The sequence below is a fragment of the Rhinolophus sinicus genome, linkage group LG01 (assembly GCF_036562045.2).
Source record: "Rhinolophus sinicus isolate RSC01 linkage group LG01, ASM3656204v1, whole genome shotgun sequence".
Classification (NCBI taxonomy): domain Eukaryota; kingdom Metazoa; phylum Chordata; class Mammalia; order Chiroptera; family Rhinolophidae; genus Rhinolophus; species Rhinolophus sinicus.
The window spans coordinates 184085280-184110061 of NC_133751.1; the positions used below are offsets into that span (position 1 = coordinate 184085280).

At 38.0% G+C, this 24782-nt stretch overlaps 1 protein-coding gene across 1 annotated transcript in view; it reads right to left on the reverse strand.

Moving 5' to 3' along the window:
* Nucleotides 1–19651, reverse strand: part of DYTN (dystrotelin) — a 56671-nt gene extending 37020 nt beyond the window's left edge. The window contains exons 1-7 of the mRNA XM_019727065.2: nt 19594–19651; nt 11901–11975; nt 9064–9265; nt 7371–7456; nt 6758–6858; nt 2274–2345; nt 1851–2014 (exon numbers count right to left, since the gene is read on the reverse strand). Coding sequence (XP_019582624.2) covers nt 1851–2014; nt 2274–2345; nt 6758–6858; nt 7371–7456; nt 9064–9265; nt 11901–11975; nt 19594–19651 — 758 coding nt within the window. The remainder of the gene's footprint in view (nt 1–1850; nt 2015–2273; nt 2346–6757; nt 6859–7370; nt 7457–9063; nt 9266–11900; nt 11976–19593) is intronic.
* Between the last annotated feature and the right edge of the window lie 5131 nt (nt 19652–24782).

Genomic DNA, 24782 nt, shown 5'->3' on the forward strand with positions numbered 1-24782 from the left:
TGTGGCTTGCTTGATTTTCACCATCCCTGCTCATGTATATGTTTTATTGTTTCAAGTTCACTTACATGCAAAGAATTTTTCATGAGTGAAGCTTCACTGTGTACTCAGAATTCTTTGCAAACACAATTTATTTTCTCAGCAAAATGAAAACTTGATTTCCAGGTTTTTAGTGGACCGAACAGACCTATTTTACATCTGTGGGGAGCATGTTTAAGGTCTGGGACTAGTTAAGATTTGGAAGTACGGGAAGAGACGAGGAGCAGAGGCCACAGGAACCAGGCTTTGGGTCCTCACTCCTCTTGCTCCTTTGGAGCAACCTCTCCTTTGACTTGTTTTTATCTATGTAGGCGTCCAGAATGAGTCCACCTCCATGGAGGGGTCTAGAATGTGCCACCCTGGCATGCAGATTATTTTGAGCTGAAAACAATTAAAGCTCAAGAAGAAGTGTTTTGTTTTTCACCTTCCCCTTACCTAAAGGAATTCAGATAGAAAAATCTACTTTGGGAAGGGAACCTTGGCATATATGAATGAAGTATGGCAGACAGGGGACATCCACTCAAGTCTGTCTGTTCAATTCCCCTCTGTGTCCCGTTGTTTCCGGGTGGCCAAGCGTTTGTTTACATGTTTGCTTTTCTCGTGTGCCTGTGAATTGCATACACTTTCCCTTTGAAATCCCAAACCCCTGTCTGGGTCCAGAAGGTATATAAGACTCAACTGCCCAATGTGTCGGTAGGGTTCATATTCTTCTGGAACCTCTATCTATCTATCTATCTATCTATCTATCTATCTATCTATCTATCTATCTATCTATCTATCTATCTATCTATCTATATGTAATAAATTTGGTCATTTTCTTCTGTTAATCTGTCTTATGTTAATTTATTAGTCTAGCCAGAGAATTTAGAAAGGCAGAAGGGAAGTTATTCTTCTGCTCCCACAGCTACCTGTTTGTTCCAGCTCTCAGTCCCATCACATCTCCAGCCCTTGCATCTGTGTTCACTCACTGTGATCATGACAATGCCCCATGCCTGGTCTAGACCTGTTGGTTTCCTGTTCTCCTCCCGAGTCTTTAATAATAACTCTCATTTCACTTCCTTATTGTTTTATTTGTGGAAGACCTACAACATCCTTTCCCTAGGATGGGATTTTGACTGCCATCCTCAAAGCTGTGGAAAGATCTGAATTTCCTCCCTCCAAACTTAGCTTTCAAATATGCATTTACCCTAGGCAGAGAGAAGAGCTGGCACGAGCTGCTCCCACAAAACCTGATCATGCCTTTGGCTCCAAGGAATGTTCTCAGTTGTCTGCACAGGGGGCTGTATAGCAACAGGATTGCTAAGCAGGGACTATAGATTCAGATTGCCAGCCTCTGCCGCTTGCTAACCATGTGAACCTAAGCAAGTTATTCAGCTTCTCTGCAAATTAGGGATAATAATATCACCTTTTATATAAAGTTATAACCAGTTTTAAATTAAATGATCCGTGTGAACCACACAACCTAACAGTTGTGTAACACTTAATAAATGCAAACTATTATTGATGGCTCCAAGGTATTTAAGTTGTTTTTTTCCTGTAACAAAAGACAAAATTTTTTCCTCTTAAATGAATAAAAATGTTTTCTGGTGAGAGTATATGTTAATGGAAGAATTTAATAGTCCACTAATTATAGAAAGTAAAATATAATTTATCATCAACCAGGATCCCTCATGCAGGAAATTATCGACCCTGAAAAAATCAACTGAGTTCCAGATGTGTGAGTTGGACTGCAAAAAGAATCTGGAGAGAGAAAGCTTCCACCATAGGCCCACCTGGAGAATGATTGTCCGTGTAAAACTGATGAGTGACTGTACCTCAGTCCTGTGATTGGGAAGTTCCTGCAGATTCTACACCGGACAGGGTGAGTGACCATTTCAGTGGCTGACAATCGGTAGCAGGTTGGGAGCCAGAGGAGGATGGTAGGCTCAGACTGTAACCAAGATAGGAATTTCTCTTCCTTGATTGCTGGGCTCAACACCTGGAAAACAATGGCACACTTTGATGTGTTTCTAGAAATGACATCGGTCTCTAGTATAGATGAAAATGTATTTTTCTCTTCTTTCCTGGCTGTGTTTCTGTCAGCTCTGCTGAAAAAGTTCATCCCATGAAAAATCAGAGGCAAGTCTTCCTTCTCAATTAGGTTGTCTGGGATGCTGTGTGGAGTACAGGTCTGTCATTTAAATCAGTCGGAAAACATGTCTGCCCCCAACTCCCAGAGACATTTGCATGGCACTCACCCCTTGGAAGCAGCTGCGTATGGCACTTTCCACAGAGCACAGAGCACGACTCTCTCCCACGATGGTTGGGATCTATAAGAGGCAAGAAACTCCACGTTAGCTGTTAGAAAATGGAAAAATATGTAGACCCTGACACCAGCATGCCTGAGTGGCAGTGCTTATAGCTGTGGAGTCACAAGAATTTCGTGTCTGAGACCGGATGAACTGTCTCAATCCAATCAAACAAGAAATTTATGGGGTTTGTGCAATGTATGATTAGAGACAATTGAAGAACCAGTGGGAAAAAGTGGAGCTTTGGGGACAATACAGGGACGGCTTCTATTGCTTCTTATGTTCCCAGTCAAATTATTTTAACCTCTCTTTTCCCTTGGTTACCTATGAATTACATATAACAATGATACTGTATTAAAGGTCAGGTTAGTTTTAAGAAAAACCTTTCTAAATGCGTTCACATCATCTCCTTTTAATAAACATCAATTTCTGGTGTAGAGCAGTAATCATTGTCCTTGTTTAAATCAAGGGGTGATTGAAATTTGATATTTTGCTCAAGGTTAAAAAAAAAAAGGCGAGTTAGCTGCAGAATTGAGGTCTCATTCCAACACTTCTTACTCTGTTGAGGGGTTCTCACACAGCTTTGTCTCACCCCAACCTTACCTATATTCCAATGGCTCCATCTACACTACTACACTCGGTAGTTTCTATCTTTCTATCACAATCATCTGAGTTTTCCTAAGGGACCAAAAACCCCTCCTGACTGCTAAGATGTCCAGGGATTTGGCTCTGACATTATCTATATGCACATTTATGTTTACCTGTCACCTCCATTTATGCCCGTTTGGTTGCTGGGTCCTAATTTTGTGTCTGATGTCTTCTACAGCACAGGCTGTCAGCAGGCATTGCCTGCAAACTCGGAAGTAATTTCAAAGACCCCTCCTGCTGGGTCCATCAACTCGAATAAACATTCTTCTAATCAGGAAAGTGGCACTTAGAACCACTTTGCTGACAATTAGCCAGGCAGAAGTCAACAAACATTTGCGTAATAGTGACAAGATGGCTTGTACTTTACATTGATAATCACCCCATCGCCAGCTGAACATAAGTAACTACTCCCTGTGTTATTTAGCCTTTGTTTGAAAAAATAACTCATTACCCAGACATTGACCTGTGAATGCTGGTGAACTAACTGGACCATTTATTTAGACATTATCTTGGAGCCCTAGTAAAGGGGTTTAACCTAATTTGTGAAATAAGGTAAGTGTATCAGATTTGATTGACCTGCCAGCTCTGTGATTCAGATACCAGTCAAAAGAAAATTCACTGCCACAGTGGGTTTTCATCTACACTTATTCTTTAAGCATGTGCACAAAGATTTTGTGGATTAATTGCCCATTTGATTAGCTTCTTGCAGGTGTTCTATGCAAAAATTAAACATGGCCAGATGACACACTGGCACAGGCAGAACACCACTTGAAATGATAATTAGGATTCTTGGGGGAGGGGTTTGCATCACAGAGTGGGACCTGGAATTTTATATGGAACTTCATCTCTGAGTTCTTAATGGAAATCAATGGGATGACAATTTGCTATGCAAATCTCCGCCTCCCACACAGCTTTCTCAGGATCATACTAATGCATTGGGGGTGATGGGACCTCTGCGGGAGCTGCCAGTACAGCAGCGCATTGACCTCAGTTGAGCCTGGAACAAGGGCAGATTTTTAGGGCCTGTTGGGTGGGGTGCTAGCCTGAGGACAGCTGTAGTAGTCAGGAAGCAAGCACGAGGATTTTGACAGGAGAAGGAAAACGCCCCTGAGTCCATCATCTTTCATCATATCCATCTACACATGACAGTCTTAGAAGTCTGATTGTGTAAATGAATGGACAGATTTCCCCCCTCTTCCCAGCTCCCCACCAGCTTGAGTCCTGCGATGTGGGGATTGTTGGGGTAGCGCCTTTGCTACAGTGGCTCCTTGAGACATGCCTGAGAAGCAGTAGAAAACTCGCAGTGTGGTCCACGTGCTGCCACAACTACCAGGACAGCTCTGAAATAACTACGCCTGACGTTGTAACCTTATAAATTTATTTTCAAAAAGCATTGCTCCTTTAAGAAATATGAACATCTGGAATTTCCAGAATAAATTAAACATTAATTATTATGATTAATATCAACATCAAATATGAATATGAAGACAAAGCAAAGCAGATGTAATTTTGGATAGGTTTCTCCAACCTGTACTCCCTGCCCTACAGTTCTAATCATCTTCCTCCTTACCCACTCTCACCCCCATGGTGACTATCCCCAGTTCAGAATTCCTGGCCCTGAAGGGTACTAGAATATGCCATCCCAAAATAAGCCTCTTTGGTATATGACTTATTTAATGTAAAAGCCATTGAGAACCAGCAGATGTAGGAAAAGTTCTAAAAATAGGACACAAGTTTTTCTTTTGTAAAGAAAATGTACATTTATAAAAGAAATTTCCCTTTGCCAAAGACGTCTGTCTCCTTCTCCCAACCAGGAAGAGGTGAACTCTTAAGAACACTTATCAATGGAGAAGGCACAGACTTAAAGCTGAACAACAATCCTTACTAAACAACCCTTGTTCACCATACTTTTCCTGGTCACCTCTCCCACTCAGAATCCCAGAAACTCTTTTCTTTTGTTTAGCTTAAGGTGGTATGGAAGCCTGAGTTCTAACCATTTCTTTGAGTTAATCATTACTGGGTTTTCTCATGTGTATGTGTCATGCACTTCTGTTTTTTTTTCTCTTGTTAATCTGTCTTTTACCAATTCACAAGGTCCCAGTCAGGGAACCTAAGATGGGTAGAAGAAAACTATATTTTTTCCCCGTCCCTACAACCTAGATTGAGGAGAAAAATGACAGAAAGTTACTATGGCTTCACAGTGCCAAAAACCAGTGTGGGGATTTTACAGGGGCTGGAAGAAGAATAGAGACATCCTCAAAACGGGTAAAAGTACCGTGGGACAGCATCCACTTATCCACAAGACAATCCAGAGCCTGCTTAATCCACTTGCAGAAGTTCTTCTGGTTACATCATTTTATATAATTTTAACATTTAAGTGACATATTTGCTTTAAGCAGGTTAAATTTTCTTGCCTAACAAGGATAATAACAATATTAAATTTGCATATTCTTTCCACACACAATGTGATATATAGATGATGTATTACAGAATTGTACACCTGAAATCTATGTAACTTTACTAACAATTGTCACCCTAATAAACTTTAATTAAAAATCTGAACATTCTTAAAGCACAGGAAATCATAGAAATCTTAAGTATTTGATTATTCAGCATTGCATTTTATTTATGCTTTCGTTAAGCATTTGTTGAAGGCCTTAGTGCCAGGCAATTTTCAAACCTTTGGAGAGACAAACATGAACGAGATATAATCATTGTTCTTGAGAATCAGTCTAGTAGGGAAAGCATATATCTAGGTAATAATTGCAGCAAAATTTGACAAGTATTATAACAAAGTTATACACAAACAGTTAAAGAAGCTTTTAGTGAGGAGATGACTAATATTTGAATGATCTTGAAAGATGAACAGTATTTGTCAAATGAAAGACTAGGCAGTGCTATTGCAGACAGATGGAACTGCATAAATCAGACATGGAGAATTTGGTGCAGGTCAGCCCAGTAAGGATTTTGATATGCAAGAGTAATAGGGTGTAAGGCGTATAAAAAAAAAATTAAACACTATAGAATAAGCAAAAGAAACCACTGGATATCTTTCCAATGGGGATTATCTGAACCTATAGAGACGTGTGCATCATTGTCTTTGATGAGGCCATTTTACAGCTCTGTAGAGATTAAAGTCAATTTGTAGAAAACTGATCAAAACGTAAATAATTCTTGTCTATAGACATGCAAATAAATTCTGTCCTGGTTGAAGAACCACCTTTCCCCTTCCCCAAAAGCCAGTCTTGTATCGCCTTCAAATTCATTTTAATATTCCTAATCTCTCAGTTTGTCTTTTTGTTGTTGTTATTACTTTGAACTATTAGTAACATCTTAATGGTGCCCTCTATTAATTAATAAATGAAATAACTTTTTTTTTTTAAATATTTGTATGAGAATCGTGATTTTACCTCTCTTTGAAAGGGGAAGGATCGGTTCAATCCTGAAAACTTTGCTGTTGATGTTAAGGAGTTTAGGCTTTATTGTATAAACATTAATTGCCAATGAAAAATTTTAGACATGAGGGTGACATGTGCATTTTGGAAAAGTCACTGGCTTCAGTGTGGAGGTACCACTGGAGAGTGGAGAGGCTTGAGTTGGGGAAACTAGGAAATAACTGGAATAGATCAGGCCTATACTCAGATAATAGCAGTGACTGTAGACGGGAGGGATTGCATACAGAATTATATTAAGGTAGAACTGACACTGTAAAAATCAGATTCTTTAATAAAAAATGTGGCTAATAACTAGAACAAATTTAGGATTCTTAAATATTAGAGATTTACCTGCTGTAGATCTGTTAGTAGGTTTCTCAAAGCCCTTCGAGTCATGCGTGCCCCGGAATCGTAACCTCCCCTGTTATTTTCTGCATAGAGCTGAAAAAGAGCTAGACACATAGGGGGAAAAGAAATCTTTAAATTGAATTCTTGCAGTGCATCTTCAAAGAGTATGTGCTTTGAATTCTAAAGTTTATTTGTGGATATAAAGGGGGGGAAAAGGAACGTTATTATCTTGATGCTTTGTTTTTTCTATTTGGAAGGCTTCCCAAACTAGATAATTGGATAATTACTGAAAACCCATGCACATTTCAACCCTTTGATAATTCAGCAGATGGATGATGAAGACCCTGAGGTTGGTAAACAGCGATGTGAGGAGAGTCCCAGTCTTTAGAGGAGTAATAACCACTGGTGTCTGAAAAATCCCTATACAAATAAATATCAAGAATAACCCAGTTATGAATATTTAGAAAGCATAGATGGATATCTTGAAAAGTTCCAAGTTGTGCTGAGACCATGATGAACAAGAGCCATGTGGCTGGGATATAGGAGTGAAGAAAATGAGGTATGGAGATTTGGAGTCCGTTGTACCTCAGACAGTCAAAACTCCTATGTGTCTTACCTCTGTATTTTGTAAGAGGGCTGTCCCCTGACAGGGCAATCAGGGCCGCGGCTGCAGGTACAAGCTTGAGAAAACCCGTTCCTGTGCTTCATGGCAAGAAAACACAAAGAATGGGAAAGGCAAGGTTTCTCTTGGTGAAGTGGTTTATAAAAACCCATAATTATTAGTGAACATTTCTGCCATGGTGTTACAAGTTCAAGCTTTTCATGATAGGTTTTTCCAGTATTTAGAATTTGACAGGACTGAGAATTAAATTAAAATGTTTTATTATTCATTCATTCATTCATTCATTCATTCAACAAATATTTATTGGGCACCTCCCCTGTGCTATCCCCTGGGGATAAGGGGTCCACACTGTCTTCCTGGAGTAGGTAGTCTCACTTCCTTCGGATCCACATGCTGGGAAACCAAAGCACAGAGATAAGCCCCAAAAGGCAGGGAAAAGGAGCACACATGTCCATTTTAAAAAGTCCACCAGTTCACAGGCCCTCTCTCAGAGCTTAAACATCCCTTGCTCATTGGCTGTGCAGGTTCCAAACCTGTAAAAACATGTATCAGAGGCAGGGGGATTGTTCCGAGCAGGCACTGATATTAGAAATGACGTCAAAGGCTTAATCTTTAGGGAGACTGAAATCATGAAAAAATAACTGGAGGCCATGTTTGCATATTATTTGTGCAACTAAAAAATTAATAATAACCTAGAAAAGGAAGCACTATAGGGAATTTGCCAGATGGCTAAACTGTGCTTGCCTCTGGGAGGAAGGCCTTTGGGTGGTATTTCTTCTTTATTCTTTTCTGCACTTTCCAAAAGTCCATTCCAAAAGATGAGCCTTGCTGGATCAAGACCACATAAGGTAAACAGAATGAAGTGAGACTGAAGAATGGTAAGCCCCAGAGCCAGTGAAACACACAGAGAAACACACACACACACACACACACACACTCACACACACACACACACCATTGACTCCAGGGCATGTATAATCAAGCCTTTTACACGGTCTAAACTGGTTTATAGTGCAATAAACTGAATGTTTATGTCCTCCCGAAATTTATATGTTGAAATCCCCAAGATGATGGAATTTGGAGGTGGGAATTTGGGAGATGATTAGATCATGAGAACAAGCCCTTTTGAGTTGTAATTGCACTCTTATAAAAGAGACCCAGTGTCAGCCACACGGTCTGTAGTATTTTTGTTGTAGTAGCTCCAAATAGACTAAGACAATAGGTTAGCCATACATGCACAGGTTATGTAACCTTAGTGAACTTCAAAAGCAAAACAAAACAAGACAAAACTAAACAAAAGAAAAACTAATAATTGGTTACAAAGAAATGAGTAAGGAAATGAGCTACCAGGGACTCAACAGAAAAGTGTAATTTTTCATATGTATAGATATATAATTGCCCTCGCCAAAGGTATGCATGGTCTCTAGAGTGGAAATGAGTCTGTATGGGAGAAAAGTAATGTGAGTTTTACCCTCATCTTTTTGCTATCTTGGGTCATTTATGTAAATAGAGCTGATAAACATGTACTTTCTTTGTTCCCCTCCTGAATTAGAAATATCTTGTGGAAATGAAAGAAACCTTTTTATATATTAAGCCTTAAGTAGACATTAGACAACACCAAATGGTCAATGACCACGGGCAGTCAAACACTGCCCTTGAGGTCGCAGCGTAACCTCCACACACTCACCTGTCATACATCGCTGTGAGAAGGCTCAGCATGAGTTCAGGAGCTCTGGGATGCACTTGTCCTGATTTTTCCACCCTGACTCTTTGAAATAGCTTCTGGAGGGCCTGGAAAAGCTCCTGCACAGAGAGGGGCCTCTCTCTTGCTTCCCAGAAACTTTGACATAGTAAGATGTGTTGAATCAGAGAACTGTCAATCAAGTCCACTGTAGAAAGCAAATGAAGAAAGAATTGAGTCTTACTTTCTGATGGGAACAAAAGGCGTCAAGTAAAGCAAATGTCATCTAGTGTTTAACTAAGACTGTTTTTTATTGCGGTTATTTTCTTGAAAGGAAATGAAATATGATCACCATTTGGATATAAATCTCTTCTATATACTTTAGGCATTACTATTCTGATGATCAATTTGGTTTGGAAAAGTACATCTGTTAGTAAAGCATAGTTATAACATTATTTCCAGTATAACCTCTGGATGTTGCGCTATAGAATGAAGTTGAAAGGAGAAAAAGTGAGAAACTTGAAAAATAGCCTTGCAGTCAAAAGTGGGGAAAACAGTTTTATGTTCTTTAAGTGGATTGAGCAAATTTACCTTTCATGTTCAAATATAGCTTTTTCCTGTCTGCAGCCGAGCTTCGGAAGGAATATTGTGTGTCAAAATGCAATTGCCTTAATTAAGACACCCAATGATTTTTATAAACGCGCAGTTGCTAAATTTGGTATCAGGCTCTTTAGGTCCTACCCTCACCTCAATAATATTTCTTTTTTGATCTTGGTTCCATTAGTAGTATTAACTGGGTAAGGCACTAAATAAAACCAAAGTTGCTTACAAAAACTAATGGTTTATTTCTTATATATTTTTACCACCTCTTAAAATTTTTACAAGGCAATGACTATAAAGGAAGAATGAAGTAGAATTCACTCTATGGCTTCTTGCAGACACAGGGTGACAGACAAAATTAATAAATACCCATTTGTGTCATCTGAGAGATAGGGTTGTCAGTGGCACCAAGAGCTGCTGGCATTCAAAATGTTTCAGCCTGTGAAGTGATAAAACCCTGTGCTTTTCTCTACTTCATAAATCAACCTCACAGATAAGAAATCTAGCAAGTATAATAGCATTTTTTATTTGTTCTCTGATACTGCTTTTAAAGGGGGAGTCTAAGGAAGTGAGGAGTAGGTTTTGGAATGCAATTTAAATAAAAACCTGGTGGTGAAGGCTGAAAAGTCTTTTATTGTTACTCAATCGCGAAACCTATCACCTTGGCCTGGCATGATGTACTCAGGACACACGTGTCTTCTGCTAAGAGTTCTGTGTTACAGCAAAACAGACAACAGAGGTGTCCCTTAATCTCACACAAGATTTGCAGCAATGCTTTCCAGATCCTGCTGCCTGGAGCTCCTGGTATGCTTTATCTCTGTGTTTGGGACATTCTTTTGTTTTTGAATTTTTGTTTGGATATCTTTTCTAGGTAGAACTTTTCAACTACTAGTTTTGTGTCTTGTTAATATTTCCCATGAGTATTATTTATATGTACTGTATCTGATGCCAGGGATAGGAAAAAGTACAAAAAGATGCATCCTCAAATTATGTTGTTTGTACTTATCCATTAATAATGGAAGATTATATAAACATTTGATGTTAACTTTCCTTAATGGGAGAAATTCGCCAGGAAGATAGCATAATTGAGGGTAAGTTTTTAGTGAGCATATTTTGCCTTTTGTTCATCTCTGGAATAATATATAATAGTTATAGGTGAGTTTATTTGTTTACATCATTGATTTGAAATTTTTTTGTTTGTTTGTTTTTTGTTGGTTTTTTAAGCCAAGAATCCTTTCTCAAAGGACGCTTACACAGAAATGCAGTATGGAAAATAGAAAAATGCAGAGTTGTTCTGGTTGAGGAGATGGTTTTGGGGCTTTTCCTGGCTTTCCTATACTTCCTTTCCCACCTGGCTAACTCTTTCGTGCACTGCTTCACAACCATGCACACTTTGGGAAGCATGATTTGAAAACCACTGGTCTATATAATTAGTGGTAGAAAGTAAAATATAAAAAAATTGAACATTTAGGAGAAATGCCATGTATATAACACAGCTTCTTTTAGGTCTGATATGGTAAATGTCATAAATTATTTCACATGGAGTGATTTTTTGAATGCAATGCAGAACTTACTAGAAATCAATAACTTTAGATATGCCGAACGCTTGTTGTTTTTCACAGCCAAGACCCAATTTGTTCCATTTTTGAGGAATTTTTATGGGATAAATGTTTTTACTGTATTTTAGCTAGATAACAGTATAGAAAAAGAAAATCATAGCATTTAATCAGATATAAATTTAATGCAAAGAGCTGTTTTCAAGGGAATTCTTGAGATAGTTTTAAAATTTATGGCCCAAGGATTATTCATCTGAACCTACTTTTGCCTGTTCAGAGAGAGAGAAGCAGTAAAACTTGAAAATGCAAATCTTATGTGGTAGAAGGAATTTAAATGTTTCATACTTAAATTTATAAGTACATATTCTAAATTAACTTATTTTGTAATTTTATTTTGTGTTAATATTGGTATCCTGAAAAGGAAACCAAAAACATTTTACAGAAACCAAATAAGAAAAAATCCTTATCCAAAAATCATTTTCTATTTCAGTCACTGAAGCTATCTTTGGATTGAACACACATGGTATCCCCTCCTCCCTCCATCTTCTCTGTTACAAGTGGAGGAAATGCACAGACCAAGCCTTCTGGAGTCTGGCAGGCACTCATGTGAGTTTTTGTTTTCTTTGTGACTTTTACATCACACACCAGGATCAGATTACTTCAAGTGTTTCAGATCTCTGTACTTACATTGACACATGCTTTGCACTGATCGTAATTTGAAGGCTGTTCTGTAAATGGAATTCTCAATACTATTAAGAGCATCTGTAAAGAAAACATGAAATAACATGGATGAAGGACCGTCTCATTAGTTAACTGCCACATCCTGGAAGGGAACCCTAGAGATCAGGTAGCCCCACTTTATTTTGCAAGTGAAGAAATTAAGGTCTAGAGATCTCTTGCCTACCTGGGAACAAATGATGATGGTCTACAGTATCTTAGGCTGCAGGTGACCCTAGCCTTGCCCTCCCTGTTCACCAAAAAGTGAGGCGTGCTACTCCACAAATCTGTCCACTTTTTACGTAAAAAGGAAATGGCTTTACGAAACAACTAGGATAAAAAAAAAACTCTATGTAGAATATAAACTGAATTTTGTTAATATATTCTAGTCATACGCACACACATGTATTCATGCACATATAAAAAGTGACTCAAAATCTGTCCATTCATTCATTGAGCAAATATTGATTGAGCTCTTACTATATGGCCCTGGCATGATTGCAGGCCCTTGAAATATAGCAGTGAACAAAACAGAAAAGTCTCCACCATGCAGAGCTTAATTTCTAGTGGCATTCACCAAATTGGTAATAGCAGATATCTTTGAGTACTTGAATTCTTAGTGCTTATAGTTATTTTCTTTCTACTTGTTGATATTCCCTAAATTTCTAAAGAAGAGCATATGTTATTCTTATAATCAGAAAATAATTATTAATACAACTTCTTTTGAGGGTTACCACCACGAGCATCACTACAAAGGCTAGCATTTCTGAGCACTTACCAGGCACTGAGTGTTTATTTACACTTGTCACTATGGAGAAGAGAAAGCTCTGGAACCTTTCCTAGTTCCTTTTTCTTTTGGGGAAATTAGTTTATTTTTTGATCTTCAGTTTCCTCATCAGATAAATAGGGGTTATAATACGTTCTTCATAGGGTATTTTCATGATTTAAATAAGAAAAGGTAGGCAATGTAATTACTAAATTATTATTGAGGACCCACACTTTCAATTTGTTTCATTGATCTTCCAAATTTGCTTTTCATTTAGTTTGAGACTTTCATTTAGTTTTAAAAGCTCACAACAGAGCTTTTTGTTACCTAAAACTGAAATAATCAGTTTTCACATCGAGAAAAAGTAAAATCTAAAAGAATGCCATCGACCACTGAGCTCATATGATTTATATTATCTAGACTTAAAATTCTCAAAACTACAAATTTAGGAAATATCTCTTGAATTTCTACCACGTACCAGGCTTTTCTTCTAGAGAGGTTTATAGTTAAGTCATCATAAAATATCTATTCATATCTATTAATGTATTCATTAATTTGCTACACACACACGCGCGCGCGCGTGCACCACCCAAGATTTGAGTGCCCGTTAGGTCTCAGGCACTGTGCTGAGTACTGGGGACAATCAGGGGTTCCCAATGTCAAGAGAGGGACAAGCACACTGGCACCTTGTTCTGTAATTGGGCTAAACACAGAGGAAAGCATACTGAAGATTTCTCAGGGGAGATGAGATGAGAGTTGGCTCCTGAAGGAGAAGTAGGGAATTTTCAGGGGATTAAGTGGGTTGCAGGGTTTGGGGGAATGATATCCCAAGTCTAGGGAAGAGCATGTGCAAAGGCACATGGGTGTGAAGCTTATGGAGGTCAGTATGAGTGGCAGGTGTAAGAGAGACTTGGAGGAGAGCGGGCAGAGGTAGGTTGGTTTGAGTTCATTAAAGAGCTTGCGTTCATTTGCAGGTATGAGGGATTGATACACACTTTATAAAGGTCAGTCCTGTGGTTGTGAAGAACGGATTGTGGGTGGGACCAGAAGCAAGAATCTACCTCAGTCATTCAGGTCCAGATGATAAGATTGATCATGATTCAGCCTTAAGGAAAATTTAATGAATTTCAAGAAAGGTAGAACAATTACAGAATTCTCTGACCCGTAATACAATAAAACTGGTCATACTTAATACAAAGATAGAAAATATTTACCATCGTGAAAAATGTTTTAAATTCTTCTAAATGTCATGTGGTCAAAGAGGAAATCAAAACTGAAATTAAATGCTATTTAGAGGCTTAAAAATAAGGAAAAAATTACTGAATATCAATGCCAAAATTAATTTGGCTAAAAATCAGAATAGCAGTAGAATTGGGAAATGAAACCAAAAACTGACTTTTTGGAAAGAAAAGTAAATTTAAACAAGAGAAGAAGAAAAATATAAACATTAGAAAAAATATTTACAGATACAGAATAAATCTTAAAATAAATAAACTATGTACAATTTTATGCCAACAAATTTAGAAACAGATGAAATAGAAAATAGAAATAATAAAAATATACTTAAAAATTGAAAGACTGATAACTACAGATCTTTTTTATAAAAAGAAAAACTGTTCTCAAAGATAAACAATCACAAGTAGGGATAGTTTTATAGGTGAATTCCTTTAAACGATCAAGAAATGGGAATCCCTATGTTACTCAACTATTGGAAAAACTTAGACACTTCCCAATTTATTTTAGAAGGCTAGTATAACTGCAATACCAAATCTTGATAATATTTTATTGAAGGCATTATTATTATTATTGTTATTGAGAGAAAAGCAGTTAAATTCTGAGTTGAGACTTTGAGGGAAATTCGTATAATTGGCCAGGAAAGTCCTTGAATATGGTTCTGTTCCAGCATCAACTCAAAAGTCTGAAGTCTGAAGTCTCATCTAAATACCATTTAAATATCTCTCTATGTCATGTATATACCAGGAGTGCCAAAAAAATGTATCATCTTTTGTTATTGGTATATAATGAGTATTACAATTTTAATACAGTTATTTTCCTTTCTCAAAGTGTGCATACATTTTTTGGCACCCTCTCTCTATATAATCTTATTTAGGATTAAAGGAAAGATACTACATTAAATATTAGCAAAAATTTTCAAGGACATATTAAAGAATAATGTTCCATAATATAGATTTATTCAGGAATTCAAAAATTGTTCAACAGCTAATTAATATTTAAAAGAGAGAAAAAAGATATAGAACCATTAGATTCTCCAATACATTGGTAAAATTCATCAGCTGTTCTGATTTAAAAAATAATACTTGATCTAGAAAGAGAGGAAACATTCTAAAATGTCAGAAGTTAATAGCAAATGTCATATGAAAAAAGTGATAAACAAAAGAAATCCCTGTTAAAATCAGAAAAAAGTCAAGAACACTTCTATATCACCACTATGATTTAAGACTGAAGCAGAGAAATGACACATAGGGCATCAGGGCCACCACCGTCGCCTCAACCCTGTGGCAGACACGGCTGCATCTCCTTGACAGACCTTGTCAAGATAGCCCTCCAGGAAGTGAGTATCAGTCCATTGGAGCTGGCAAATAATAATTAAATTGAAACTTACGGGCTGTTATTATTTTGGAATTGTAATCTACAAAACTAAATAAAAATAAGAGGTATAAATATTAGAAAGGAAGAGATTTACAATGATCTGATTGCCTATCTAGATAGTTCATAAAGATCATCTTCAAGTTGGCTGGATTTGGGATGATTGTTCGAGACCCAATAATTTCCCTATATATCAGTTGTTTTCAAACTTTAGCTTGGATCAGATTTACCTCAACGACCCATTAAACAGATTGCTGGGCCTCGGTCCCAGAGTACTAAATGATGGCCTGAGAATTGCCAGGCAATACTGATACTTTTAATCCAAGAACTATACTTTGAGGACCACTGCTTATACCAGTAATAATCAGTTAGAATACATAATTTTAAACATCTGTATAGTGCCTAAAGTAAGCTAAACAACTAACGTGCAAGACTTTATAAAGTTTTAGTGAAAGATGCTAATGACAGTAAAAATAAATGGAGAGATCTATTTCCTTTATTCCTGTATATTCTTGGGTGGGAATGTTTAATATCTTAATGATGTAAATTCTACCCCAAATGAATCTATAAATTTAAAATAATTCCAATCAAAATTCCAAATGTTTCCTGAATTTGACAAACTGATAAAATTCATCTGTAAGAATAAATGCAATGTGGGGTACTTGAGGAATAGAGAGAGTGATAGTGGACCAGACTAGGGTCAGATCTATAGGATTTTAGTGTATGATAATGTTTTAACTCAACAAGGAAATTTTAAGTTATTTAATACACAGTGCAGGATCCATTGAATATATTTTGGAAAAATATATATAGGTTTATATCATAAACAAAAATAATATCAGGATGTTAAGCATGAATGATTAATTATTAAGACAAGAGTAGTAAGAGAAATTATGAAAAATTTTGGGCAGTCTTGAGATTGAAAGACATTTTAAAGCATGATTACACGGTCAAAATCATGGCAATATGTCTATAATTTAGTATGATCATATTTTTGTAAATAACAATAATAGTAAAAGATAATAGCAAAAAATAGCAGAATAACACAGTGGGGAAGGTTGTATATCAAAGTTTTAATGGTGTTTTTCTGGGAACAGGGATAAATTATGGGAGGGGTTTAATTTTTACTTCCTATAACAGGATAGGGATCTGAATGGCAATAGGGAGTGAAAATTGGGGACAGATACATGACATAATTTGCTCGGTAAAATTGACAGGAATTGGTGGTTGAATGAATGTGGGAGGGAGACCAAGGTGTAGGAAGTAATGGGGAAGAAGATGTCTGGGACTGGAGGTGGAAGGGGAGTTTGTTTTTAATGCACTGAGTTTCAGGTTTCTGTAAGATGTCTGGATGGAGACGTCTTGTAGGCAGTTGGAACTCCCTCCAAAACACTTGGAAGTCCAGGAGTCTGACACTGGAGGTTGGCCTTAGAGGCCTGGGCTTGGAATGGAGGGAGTTGGAGAGAATGGTCCTTGAATTGCAGCTCCTGGAGCAGAGATGACCTGAGAGACATATCTGTCAAGATGTCTTTCTGACAAGGCTTGTGGATCAAGCAGAATCCAGTGAAAGGCAACAGGTCATAAACTAGAAATGCTAGACCAGAGCCAAAGAGTTCCACATAGTGGGGGAAAGAAGCTTAAGGAGATTTCCCAGCTGTGGGGGAGTAGTAATGAGCAATTTTACAAGTATTGGTATCTGAGAGCAGAAATACAATGTGAGTCAAATATATCATCTTAAAAGTCTAACAGCCACATTTTAGACAGGAAAAAGAAACAAATAAAATTATTTTAATAATGTTTTTCATTTAATCCAATATATCAAAATACTATTTAACATGCATCAAAGTAATTATTGAGATACTTTTCTATTCTTACAAAGTCTTAGAAATTCCATGTCTTTTTGTACACTTGCAACACATCTCAGTTCGGAATAGCCATCTTTCAAATGCTCAATAGCCACCTGAGGATGGTGGCTACCGACCATATTGACAACTCAGTTTTAGAGACTACTGGGAGGGGGAGGTCTTCAGGGTGCTGAACAAGCCCAACTTTTGATTATACATCTGGAAGTCAAGGTCACTATTTGGGATAGGATAGAGATTTAGCCATCAGTGTTGGATGTGAGCAAAAACCATGTCTATCTGTTAGATTGTCTAACAAGAGTAAGTGAAGAGACAATTCAGCTAAGTAACAGAACTCCTGAGGAACATAATCACTTAAATAACAGAGGAGGAAGAGACACCTACAAGAAAGAATGAGAAGGGAAAGCCAAAAAACCATGAGTTACCAATAGTATAAAGGCCAAGAAAGGTGAGTTGCAGAATCTAGAGACAAGCCAATACTTCAGTACTGGAAGCCACAAGGAGATCAATCAACTACGGGCTAAAAAGTAGCCTCTATTTTTTTTTTATGATTAACTTGATTATAGAAGACTTCACAAGTGCAGTTTAAATGTGGCTGTGGGGGTCAAAATCAAACTGCACAGGATTGACCAGTGAGTGTTAAGGTGAAGAGAAAACATAAAAGAGGCCACTTTTTCAAGATCCTGAATTTGAAGGGAAGATGAGAGAGCCGTGGCTAGAACAACACATAAAATCAAATTGTTTTTCACAGGAAGAAAGATTTCACAATGTATATATGGGTCAGGGAGGAGGAAGCAGGGGAAACGATGAGGTTAAGGATTCAGGAAGTAGAAATCCAGGTGGTATTTAATATAACAAAATCCCTCTCAGAGGGAACTTGTTCCCTTAGCCACCTAGCGTCCATTCACCCTTCTTCTGGCAAACCACCTCCTCCTAATTTCAGTCAATGAAATGCTAGTAATGTTAATTCCAACTCTCCTATTTCCATGGGGTACATGTAGCCCAGGCCTAGCCAATCAATGAGTGCATCATTGCCCTTCCAGACATGGGCACATAACAAAAGTCAAGCAAAGAATATGGCAATGAAACTTGAATCAAAGACTCTTTGCTCCAATTATCAGGGAAGAAAACTAATTATTTTCCTGTTGGACTTGAACTTGGACTGGAGCAGCAGTTACTCTCTTGTTAGGGTGTGTAGCTTGAGAATGAAACCAACACACCAAGGAGAGCAGAGATGAACTTGGAAATGGAGAGAAACCACATTCTAGTGACATTGTCTAGGCCCGGGGCAAGCTAGTCTTCCCTTGGGTAATTATATAAGATAATGTTTCTTTGAGTTTTCTGTCACAAACAACTGGAATATTGCTAACTGATACAATCCCTGAAGTAGAGACAATGGATAGGGGAAGATGCACAGGTGAAGGAATTAGCTTTAGCAAGAAACCCATCCCTCGTTCCCTGAGAGAAAGAATAGAAGGATGTGATGGTGGGTATGGGGAACAGTGAACATCTGAGGGCTTCTGTTTTCTTTATGAAGTTGGGGACAACATTACTCAGAGTGAGTGGTGAGGAGGTGGTGAAGTAGAACCCTTGAGGGGTGGTGAACATTTGGAATTGTTACCGCAGGAAGTGAGAGAGGAAACCAGTCACAAACTTTGGAAAGAACTGCCAAACAACTTTGCATCTCCAATATATCTTGTGATAACAAATTTCAATTAAATAAAGTTTATATGCATGCTGCTCACTTGGAGGCAAGGATTTACATGCAAGCAAGCCTTAAGCTCAGGACTTACTTGTATTTATTATGTTGAAGGGACGATGCCTTGAGCAAAATAAAACTAGTTTCAAATTTAATGTCAGCTGATGACCAAAAAACTCAGGAAATTGGGAGTAAGTGGTAAGTGTGCTTGAGACGTGTTTGTGACTAGAAATACAGCCAGCTCTTTAGCTTTTGCTAAGCAGATCCTCGGCAAAACGAGTTAGGGACTTATCAGTGGATTTCATTGGTTTAAACATATGTAGCAGGATCATTTATGGCAATATTTCTTTCATCCTTGTTTTTGCAGCAGTGGGAGAATTAAAAAAATGAAAAGGCAATGTATCCATGTCCATTTCTGTGTGTGTTCCAAGGTCTACACTCCTTTTACTCTCTTGAGAGATTTACCAGCGTCATTGTGTTTGAGGGGCCACCCTGAAGCCAACCCCCTTCAAGTCTTAGTATGAAAGGCCCATCAACACATTAATACCACCCAGGGAAATGGGAGAGTTGGAATCCACACTGCTAGCATTTCACGGACTAAAATCTGGGTGAAGTTGTTCTTCCAAAGCAGAATGGGTGCACTGGTTCACCAGGTGAAAGGCAAATGGATTCTGGGTGGCTCAGGGAATGGATTCCCTCTGAAAGGGACTCTGGTACAGTGAGTCCCACCTGAAACCCCGCTTCCTGCATCCTTCAGCCTCATCGTCTCTTCTGGCTCCTCCTCCATGATACGTTCTGGAATTTCCTTTGCCTTTGAAACCAATCTTGATTTCAGTGTTAGTCTAGCCATGGCACTCTCTTTTTCCTGGAGGGGGGTAGAGGCTGATGCCTGGAAAGGAAGTTGGGAGAGGCCTATCTGGAGTGGGGGTTTGGGGCCGTTTCCAGGTCTGCCCTTATCAGTTCCCTGAGGGTAGGGAATGGCTGCATAGTGTAACCAGGGAGACCAGACACCAGGCTTGGCAAAGATTTCTGTGTCCAGTGTTGACATGGAGTCCCATGTCTTCAAGTGGACCCAAAAGCCAAAGGCAAAAAGCATACATAGCAAGTGGTGGCCACGATGGCACTTCAGACTAGATATTCTGAACACTTCAGACCAATCCATGTTCAGGATAAAAACCTTAGAGGTTTCTGTCTGTCTCAAAGGGATGGCTTCTTCCCAAACTTAACTTAGTCTAAATTTCACACCAAGCTACAGTGACTTTATTTTGGTGTGGAAAAGGATGCTTGTTGCCCTTGAGAGTTGTGGGGTCAAGTCCTATCTGTTATTCATGAGTGATATTGAGTGCCAGGCACCACGCTAAACCACTCTGGGGGTTACGGTGCTGGATCCGGTCAGACCCCTCCTAGAGGAGTAAGAACACAACAAAAGCCTCTCCCGGAACATATACTGATTCACCGATCAATACATAATCCTAAGTCAAAGTACCTACGTCAGGTGAATGTGGGCTGTGCCTAAAAATGTATCACAGAATTGTACACCTGAAACCTATGTAACTTTACTAACAATTGTCACCCCAATAAACTTTCATTAACAACAAAACAAACAAACAAAATGTCACCTCCACATCATTTTTTTCCTCCTGTTTTTAACAGGTACAACCACGTCAAAGAACCTACATGTTGCTTTAAGTCTTTTGTTATTTAGTATTTCTTTATATTTTAAAAATGCTTAGTTTTCAGATAAGAGTTCAATGTTAGAGTATGGGAGAAGTCAGAAATACCTCTGCCCTCTGTCTAGAGAAGTACAACAAAGGGAGAGTAGAGGTAACAGCCTGGAAATAATTTACAAAAGCATAATGCCCAACATTTTTTTTTTCCTTGTGGAAATTGGCCCATTTTTTTGTCGCGGTTCTTCTCAGATGCACCAAATGAATACAGAGAATCAGCAAACCAGGGGCTCTGCGGGTTCCCAGATGCTGCTCTTGGTGGAAGAGCGGTTCTGTAGCTGCTCTACCATCTGGCCCATCACATTCCTGTCAAATTATGTTTTGCAGTGTCATCTGATGAAGTTATGCAGCATAACACGGCAAGCTGTGATATAGTACCATGTGGAAAACGAATGTGTATCCCAGGTGATTCACTACCAGCCCTGCTTCCTCAAGGCTTCTTCTTCTTTTTTTCCTCCCTGCTGGTGGGAGAAAACTCAAGAAAGGAAGAAATGGCTGTATATATATATATATATACACACATATATATACATTGGGCCCAAAGGTATGGACAAAGTAGTTTTAGATGCTTAAAGAAATAACGCAAGTTGCATATGGTCTCGTTTACGGAAGCATTTTGACTGTGAAATATGTTTTGCTTTAAACAATTCTTTAGTTTTTAACCAAATCAATATGTGTCATTTCCTACAGATACTGAGAATGCAACAAAATCTCTTTCAGCTGCCCATCATGTAGTTTGGCGATCCAGAAATAGATATTTTAGGCCAGTGGTCCTCAAAGTGTGGTCCCAGGTGAGTAGAATCAGTACCCATTGGGCACTTGTTAGAAATGCACATTCTCGGACCCCACCCTGACCCACTGAGTCACAAACCATGGAGGTGAAGCCCAGCGTTTTAACAAAACCTCCAGGTGATTCTGACACACACTAAATTTGAAAATCATCCCTTTAGGGAGAGAAAATTGGATTTTGAATGGACCATCTCCTGCTTCGTGTTAAACTTATTAATATGAGGGTCGAAATTTGGGAAACCCAAAGATAACTTGAATTACTCATAGCACTGTTTTAGAGAAATAACTTGAGATAATACAGAATTTATACAGAATTTGATATAAAACAAGTAAAGTTAACAATCTAGACTTTAGCTGGGGGACGAAGGCTGCAACTAGATCCAGCAATAAAAATGTCACAGGCAGTCCTGGGCCTATGCTGGCTTTTGGAGATGCTGGAAGAAAGGGGAGTTAGTTTCCCCATATCCATTGACGAGTATTCATATAGTGCCAACTGTGAGATCCTTCCACCAACTTTGGGCCTACATAGTACTGTGAACTTACCCCTGATATTAAAATAGCTACAGTGATGTCATTGTAACAGAAAACTATGAAGATAATTTAAAAATAAGATAAGTCACTTTGTGTAATTAAAATAGAATTCTGTTAAGACCAGGTCTTTTGTGAAATTATTTTTGGTGCTTTGGAGACAATAGACCAAATACTCTTAAGTACATTATGAATTTCTGTTTAGAAGAGAGAAAGTCTTTCTCATCACCCAATAGTTTCTTTTTTAGCCACCCATTTACCAAATGTCTACTGCGCTGCAACTCAGAAGTCTGAAACTACGACATCTGTGCCTAATTTTTTTGTTTACAAACTGTGCTCAATAACTTGACAATAATACTCACCTTGTTTATCTGGGTCCATTTCAGGAATTTCTTGTAACGACAGATGGCAAGAGTGTCCTCCTGACTGGAAATGAACCAATATTTTAAGCAGAAGGTTGGGGGTCGGGGAACACAAAGGCAATTAAACAAAGTCATTTCACCAGTAGAGCAAGAATCTGAGGTGTTTAGGGAGACTCTGGAGTCTCTTGGGAGGATAAAAATAGAGAATATAGGGGTAGAGACTTCTTATACTGGTCACACTTCCAGGAATTTAGAGCTGTATCTCAGAAACTGAGAACAGTTCCTGAAACTAATACTGTGAGGACCTAGAACTTTCGAGGCATTATTTTAAGCGTGAACTGAATTCTTACTTCAAGAAAATGTAAATTTACTTGAATTTTGAAAGACAAAATTTGAAACTTTCAATGCTTAAATTTCTAATATCACTATGCTATACAAGTCTACAGATTAAATTTCTGACAAGTGCTATCTATTTAAACACCTTATCATACACATGTGTACGTGCATATAAAGAATTCAGTTAATATTTTAAAGAGTAGTAAATCAGCAACCTGTTGTTTCACATTGCAACTATTGTTCAAACTCAATATATATACAAATATATGTTCACTTCCAAAAAAATAAAGGGTTATGCTATAAGAAAACCTTATACAATTCTTAAAAAAGACATTCTTAGTCATGAGTGGTTGAGAACTATTTTAAAAAGCTACATGACAATTAAACTTAAATAGTACTTTCTCCCCTCTTCTAATGAATGAATTAAGGCACAAATTATTGGACAAATAAGTAACATTTTAAGAAGAGAGAAACTAAAACAAAAGGTGATTACATTAGTTCTTTAAAAATATGATAGCAATAGTGATAATTCTAGACTTGTGGAAACTAGAAAGGTTTCAAATATACTCAAGTAAGATTTGGTTTGAAAAGTTGTAGTCAGGGAAACCAGGTTAGAATTCTTAGTGTAGAAATGCCCCAAACTCTTCCTGAAGTCCTCAGGTGGGGGCAGAAGTGTTCAGTACCCCATCCCATCAACAGTGAAGCTGGAGAAACAATCTCTCTGCCTCCACGCCCGGTTCTTACCTTTCTTGGTTTTCTTGGAGAAGCATTTTAATCAAACATTCTGTATAAATTACTCAGCAGTTTTGGAAGAGGGAGAAGCTGAGTAATAACAGATTTCCAGATGTGGCCTTCCTAAGGAGATTGGATGTCTTGTCCTGACTGCCCAGCAATTGCATGCAAAACAGTGCTACTGTGTCTACACTGTGTTTTAAAGGCTCCCAGAAGTGCATTCATTAGTAATAAAGATGTTGAATAATTTAAGACCACTCCGGCATCTCTGTTTCCAAGGGCTATTTCCGTATTAATTTCGTGTGTAGGAGAGGCAAGTAAAACATCGTCAGCGCGCGTGGATACCAAGGGTAACCACAGAGATTAGGAAACAGTAAGAAGGGCTCCACATGCCAGGTAACAGCCACCTTCCTAACCATCCCCGAAAAGAGTGACCTAGGAATGCAATCTAACTTATTTAATTCTTTGAAAAATGCAGAGGTATGGCTGCACATTTTTAAACAGCACCAGATATAATGCAAGTCTTCAAAAGGATAATAATAATTTGTTACAAAGACACATTTCCTCTTAAGTTTTAAGTATAATCTGAAAACTGTACTTTTGAAGAGGCTCAGATTAAAAATAAACGTGTTCTAAAGCTAATAGTGCTGAAAAAACAAACCATGTCACATGAACCAAATGTATTAGAACTTGACCACTAATGTCTTTAAGCTGCCGAGGAGACAGGGAGTCAATTTTAACATTTCTTTCAAGGGTTAGAAGCCAAAGCACAGGCATACTACTCCATGAGCAGTACCTGGAGAGCCGGAATGGCTGGGAGTCCACGGTACCAATTAAGGTACCTAAAACAATTAACAGTACGTGGTCACTACTTCACTCCAGGATCCCATAAGGAAAATTTGCTTTGAAAAGTAAGCGTGATATCCAAGAATAGCCAATTTATTCCTTGCTTTTTGAAAAGTATCGGTATCACAATATTGGTTTCTTAAAAACTGAAACTTGGGACATATGAAAAAATGAAACTTGGGCATTTAAAAAAATGAAAATTGATTAGTAATGGGCAAAAATCGTGTCAAGTAGAGGGGGTAAAACAATCTATTATTTGCCTTTCTCTATGCAAATCTATTGATTTTCAGGGATCAGATGAGAATCTATACCTGAGTGCTGCAGACTGAAAGTTGAAATCATATTTGGAATTTTTATATTCCATTATATCTGCATCAAGATATATCTGAGGTTTTGGCACTAGAGGGAGGTTGGAATGTTTTTCCTGAATGCTGCCATGTTGAGATTTGAGCAGATCTCTGGCATTAATTATGTAGATCAAGAATCATGATAGTAAAAACCAGCAATAAAATAGAACAATAATATGCTGTAATAAAAGTTATGTGAGTGTGGTCTCTCTATCAAAATATCTTATGGCACTATACTAACCTTTTCACGT